The 6,237-nt window shown below is 45.0% G+C and overlaps 1 protein-coding gene across 1 annotated transcript; it reads right to left on the bottom strand.

The window, feature by feature from the left end:
- Nucleotides 1-561: 561 nt before the first annotated feature.
- On the bottom strand, nt 562-5,783 carry LOC6729925 (putative odorant receptor 98b). Its single transcript, XM_039294653.2, has 4 exons — nt 2,424-5,783; nt 2,187-2,373; nt 1,528-2,134; nt 562-1,363 (listed from the first exon to the last, which is right to left on the bottom strand). The coding sequence occupies exons 1-4, from the start codon at nt 2,731-2,733 to the stop codon at nt 1,313-1,315; spliced, it is 1,155 nt and encodes a 384-aa protein (XP_039150587.1). The 5' UTR covers nt 2,734-5,783; the 3' UTR covers nt 562-1,312.
- Between the last annotated feature and the right edge of the window lie 454 nt (nt 5,784-6,237).

Here is a 6,237-nt window from a genome sequence, read left to right as displayed (position 1 = left end):
GGGAAAGCTCTGTTGCAATAGCATCATTATTGGACTAAACCGAAACTATTTGCCTCAATGGGCCACAAAGCGCCACACGACACGCCAAAGGACACAGGCGAAGAACCAAAGACAGAGACGGAGGCAAAAACAAGGACAACTGGCAGAGAGACTGCAGAAAGGACACGGACGAACCCACATCGCCAGTGAGATAGTCCAATGCCCTCGGGGTATATTTTTCGCCACTTTCGCTACGGCCAAAAGTGTTGACTGTCTTTGATTTTGTTTGTCTGCCCGCCTGCCTGGCCAACTCTCGCTCCCACTCAACTCCCGACCAGACATCGATGCCCCGAGGGAAAGGGCTAACACCAGCAATTACACACAGTTTTGTCAATCGAGCAAAAGTTCAGAGGAGTGCGCGCATAATCAGCAAATGAATCATGAACCAGATGGAGGACCATTCGCTCATTACGGCTTGTAGTTGTAATTACACGGGGAAAAACATGATGAGGTAGCATTAGTTATAATATATCTGAAATAATGCCCAAAGGAATGCAATACTAACTTTCAGATAAGTTTTAAGTTCTGCTTGGCATTAGGCAAACCTTTTATTTAATAAATATAACAATAATACTTGATACTTATAGTTCTTAAATCTTTTTCGTTGCGTGTACAGCAGAGCCTGTTAGCAAACGCATTGTGGCTACAAACAAATTACAAAATCGGCTAAACTTAAGCCGCCGTGTTGCGTGCAGTTTATGCAGTTATAAGAGCCGCCGGCGGATGCGCTGAAATCCCGGTCACTGCAATTGGCTTTTTCCCAACCGCACTCACGTGCAGTCTCCACACACACACGGGATCACACATTCGGTGGGCGGTGGGGCAAAGCCCCGCCTGTCTATCGGCCAAAACAAAGTTAAATCGGCCAAATCCTTTGACCATGTCACACTTTTATACATAATCGTTCGTCGAGCACGTGCAGACAACCGCAATGTTGTGCGAGGATGGCAAAAAAAAAAAAAAAAAAAAAACATAAAAAAGGACAACAAAAAGCTCACACAAAAACAACGAGAGCAAATTACAGCGGCGGACAGCGGGCGACAGCAAATATTACGTATACGTGCGTTCAATGTCCTGATGGCGTTGCGAGCAAGGCCAATAATGCAAAAGGCATTAACAGGCGCAGGCACTGGTTTTCCATAGCAGTTATTGCCATTAACATGGCTTAATTAGCAAACTGGCTGTAACAACACCGGCTTAAAGCATAATTGTAAATATTTCCGGACTTAAACAAACCAGTACGACTCCCTCTGAATAATGAAAGGCCGGTCAGCTAGGCCAGGGATCTGAGTAGCGTTACATAGGATATGGCAGTGCGCACAATCTGTGGGTGAAAAAGGAAGTGCAATTAATAAATAAATTAGTTGAAAGTTCGTAATTAATAGTATGGATTAATCATTCACTTAAGGTGTCTAAAAGTGAGCAGTGTTGGGAATATTTGTTGCATTTTGGACACCTTTATAAACGATTTTTAAACGCTTTCCTCACCGCGATGAGCGTCTCCCGATTGGCCTCGAAGAAGTAACCATCGATGGGACATCCCAAACTCGATCGCATCATGGCGATTTTTAAGGAGCTTACAAGCTCCAGGTTTTCCTGCAGCAGATGGGGCCAGCTGGACTCGTAGATGGCCTGGCCAAATAGCTGACACTCCGAATGGACGCTCGATCCGCAGAAGCAGTATATGGACACCTGGCCAACAACTGCTGCCGTAAATGCGGCATAGAAGAGTAACGCTGGCTGCAGGATATTGGCAGACAGTTGGTAGCACAGGACACACAAGTGCAGTGAGGCTGCCACAAACTGGGCGAAGATGAGCGGTCTGAAGTATTCGTTTAAGAAATGGCCCAGGTCCAAACACACCGCATATAGTTCAAACACGTGCTTTAAGTTCTCACGAGTCTCTTTCGTATTCCTGCCCTCGAAGTGCATCATTTTGTGCCTGGCAATCTGGAACAGGGCACAGAGATTATGGCTCAAAGAACAGAACAGTGTGTCCACACAAACGGTGGGCAGTGCCACGCCCAGTGCAGCACACACATTCCAGAAATAGGAAATGATGTAGTTGGACAGCTTCATATTGTCCCAGGGATATCTGCAGAATGTGTGTCTTAATATTCTGGATTTTAAGCAGTACTTTTTCTTACACACTGGGAAAGGGAAAGTCCGGCTGCAATTCACCTGTTCGTTGGTAGCTGAACAGCATGGACAGAGGGGACATCAGACAGGCCGAAAGGCCAGCCGTAATGAAACAGTAGGCATACAAAGCACTGATGAACTGATCCCGACGACTTTCCCTGGTCACTATCATTTCAGCGACAGCGCAGTGAGTTTCTAATAGAAAATAGAGTTCATACAGTGTATCTCAATAATAGATAGCTTACCCCTTTGCAAAACACAATAAAACTGCCCTATTAGAAACTTGAAGTCCTTGTGAAGCCAAAGGAAAATTCCGATTTTGCACAGGGCCAGCAAATCCACGAGAACCGAGCAGAGTGAGTCGGTTAATTGCTCCACATTTTGGACGTTTTGCAGGCCAAATGCGATGGTCAGGGGCATGAAGCTGGCCACCGAGAGGATGCAGCAGATGCTGCGCCAAGGATATCGATGGCCAACATCCTGTTCGTGCAACAATTCGAGTCCGAGAAGGCGAAAGAAAGCGGTCTGCAGTCGGAGGAACTTGTCCGTCAGCATGTCGAGTGAAAAGTGAGTGAGTCCTCCTAATGGGCAGCGAAGCTCACTGGCTTGTGCTCATTAGCGGCAAAGTAAAATCAATAAGCCATTAAAGCGAGAAACCTATAATGGTATTTATTATTTAAATTCGAGTGCCAGGACCTTTAGCCTGCTGGCGCTCGCAAATGAAGTGGCGGTTGCAAAAGTGTCTCGGTCTCTGGGGAATTGTGAATGCATCAGCATACAAATCTTGGCCCTCTGATGTTTGCACAATAAATTATACTTAATTAAAAACAATTAAAAGCAAATTCCAATTGCAGCCGTCAAGCAGCTCGGCCTGTGGTGTTGCAAGCAGCAAATCTGTGAGCCACTTCAAATATTTGGCTGCAATGCTAAGCAAAAACTAAAACAAATCCTAGCTGCATTTCAAATGTGAAAACTTTTGCTTGCCTCGCATCCTGCAGCTCCGAATTGCATGCTGCTGCTTTGGGATTCGTCTAACATTTCAGGGTTTTAATTACTGCTAAGCCCGAGACTTTTACCGGCTCCATCGTATCGGTATTGTTGTCGTGGTCAAAGATCACAGCAGCTGGAGATGCAGCTGCAACTGGGCAGCCGGCAAAGTTTGGCCATCGTTTGCTCGGAGAATTTAGATGGCCAAAATAAATTAATGCAATTACATGCTGGCAGCTTAAGACCCGAGTTAAGGCCTAAGTGGAGTCATAAAGCACACACAAATTGAGTTCGGGACAAATGCCACAGACTTTGCAGCGACGGCATTATTAATTCGAATGTGTGAATGCCGCAGTGGGGCAGTGAGGTCCAATTCTATTTACTCAATTATTAACCGTCAGACGGAGTAATTAATTACGAGTTCTTACCGCTCGGATTGAAAACAGAGCCACCACCGATGGCCATCCTCTGGCGATGGAACAACTTTCGGCCTAGGCACATAAAACAAACATTGACACACTGACCGGGGCACCACGAAGCCCACGAAAATGGAAAATGGAAAATGGAGTTTATATATTTTCGGTAAAGCAAAACTTGCTGGAAAACTCAACTCAACTCGGCTGGCTGGCAGCTGACAGAAGGGGGAAATGGAAAACCATCTGGGGGGTGGCCGAAAACTGTTCAAGAACTTTTTCTTATTCCTGGCATTGTTATTACCACGTTGATGCTGCTCGACTGGTGGACTGCTCGAATGCTTCACTGTATCCATGGCAGCCAGCTCTCGACGAAACTCGAATTTCCTTTTTGGGGGCAGGCGTGAAATATTCGACTTAAGAACTCGCCGGAATTATAATACTTGAGCCACAGTCACTTGATAACTATTGTTTCGCCTTGTTTGCTCCGGCCAACACTTATCAGTTCATTTGTTTTGAGGTGGAAATTCGAATGAACTATGGTGTTGCATGGCCAACAGGACAGGGTATCGCCAGCTTGGTGCTGGCTGGGCCGGCCTGCGCTGAGCTGAAATACTTTGCCATTTAGTTGTTGCACTGCCCGGACAGCAGTTGAATCCAAAATGAAATACTTGATTTCAGCCTCCGTGGGATTTTGCCTGCAACTCCGGAGGGGCGAAAACTTTGCCGCTCTCGCAGGAAGTCAACTTGGCAGGGGACGGAGTGCGACTAAGGCGGAGCGCAGGCCTGGGGAAGCAGTTTGCTTAAAATGTTTAGTGGAAAGTGTTTTAAAATACATTAAAAAGTTCACGGCTGCCCTGGCACGCATTGAATTTATGCGAATTTGGTGAACTCCTTCTTGAGTGGAAACTTTTTGCATTTGCCGCTCGCCGGCGCCGCCCGCCCAATCAACTTAAATATTTGTTTAGCTCAAGTGCTTTCGTGGGCCTCGTCCCCGCATTTCCACCTTTGTTTGGGGCCATCCAGAATCGTACTTAGACAGTTGTAATTAATGCCCCAACCAGCTCCATGTCTTCTCCCCACCGAGTCGACCGAGTCGTGTATCCTGGCTGCTTTTCGTTACCAGGCACTCCTGCTGCTCGGTGGTTGATTTTCCGCCTCGGGCGTGTTTTCATATTTGCTTCTGTCATCATTTAATGAGAGATATATTTTATTTCCCGTCTCATATTTATTGGGATATATTGCTGGTCGGGGTGGCCCCACTTGCCAAGGACCCTCGACTTTCGATACCTGAGCGCCGCTGTTTGCGAGTTGATTTGATACGCTCGAAGGAAAACTGTCGAATTCGCAAATGACGAAGCCCTATTTTCATCTCGAGGCACTTTTGTCTAGGCCCGAAAACCAATCGCAAATGGGCGAGTATTTTTGCAAAACAAACAAGTCGCATGTAATTTGTTTTTCCACCCCTCCCCCACTCGAGAAAACCCATTTTCGTGGGAAAACAGGCCTGCCATCGCCTCGAACCCCTGGGTAAATGGTTTATTTTTTCAGTTTTTCCTTTTTTTCCGCTTACCGCTCTTTTTGCTGAGCTAATTTGCGAAAGCTGGATGCAACTGTTGAAATCGGGAAATTACATTAACGCCAGTCATTTTTCCGATTGCCATGCTTCATTAATAACAAACGCTTGTAAATAATTGCAACAACTATGGCCACAACTATGCTATAAGTCAATTAAAAATGGGCGGCCCATATTCAATACGCCTCTTTTCGAGATACTCTATGAATTATAGAAAACGAGAAATAAATAGATGGATTTTTTGAGATTCTATCTAACAGATAGCTTCGGTTGCTCCAATGAAATATAATCAATGTCTAGAGTGCAATATGGTTTATTAGATACATTCTCTTAATTTGTTAATAACTTTGTAATGTTCATCAACATGAAAGTAGCCAGTTTCAGCATTTTCCAGCTTGTGGAGCTTACAATCAGATAGTTACCTATATGCTATATGCCGCCTTTCAACTTTTTGTATCTTTTGATAGGGTAGAGCTACGCCTGAGGGGGCATAAAACGCATTTAAATTAATAATCATTTAAAACACAATCGCTTGCGGGCTGATTAAGGAGCAGCGCGAATGCGAATGCGGGGCGGCGACATCAAAACAAATGGCAAAAGGAATGTCATATTGGATTAATGCAACTAATGAATATAGCTCGTGCTGTTCGTGCTGATGATTTCATCGTTCAACATCGTTTGCATCCAGATCGCGACGATAAAAAAAACGCTTAATTCAATTTGCGGCAGGGGAAATTGTATTAATCAGGCAAATAAGTGTTCGCTTTTATTTTATGAATAATTAAAAATATTTATTGCTCTGCCGGCGGTCGAAATGCTGATGAACTACATTGGCCAGCGGCAAATTGACTGTGCGTTTGCCCACTTGAGGCACAATTGCATAATCAAATCCACAACTATTCAATTACGCCTGTGTCACTCGAGCGACGCACGGCATCGTGTGAGAATAATTCGGCCAAGACCCAATCAGAGCCGAATTTAATTGAATTTAATTTAATGCATATCAATATCGAATATTCTGCTCGAATTCGATTAAACTCACGCTCCAGCTGCAGCCCAAGACCAAAGCCAATCCCCCATCGA

The sequence above is a fragment of the Drosophila simulans genome, chromosome 3R, assembly GCF_016746395.2.
Source record: "Drosophila simulans strain w501 chromosome 3R, Prin_Dsim_3.1, whole genome shotgun sequence".
Taxonomy (NCBI): domain Eukaryota; kingdom Metazoa; phylum Arthropoda; class Insecta; order Diptera; family Drosophilidae; genus Drosophila; species Drosophila simulans.
Note: the sequence above shows the minus strand (reverse complement) of the source record. Positions and strands in the feature narration are given on the sequence as shown.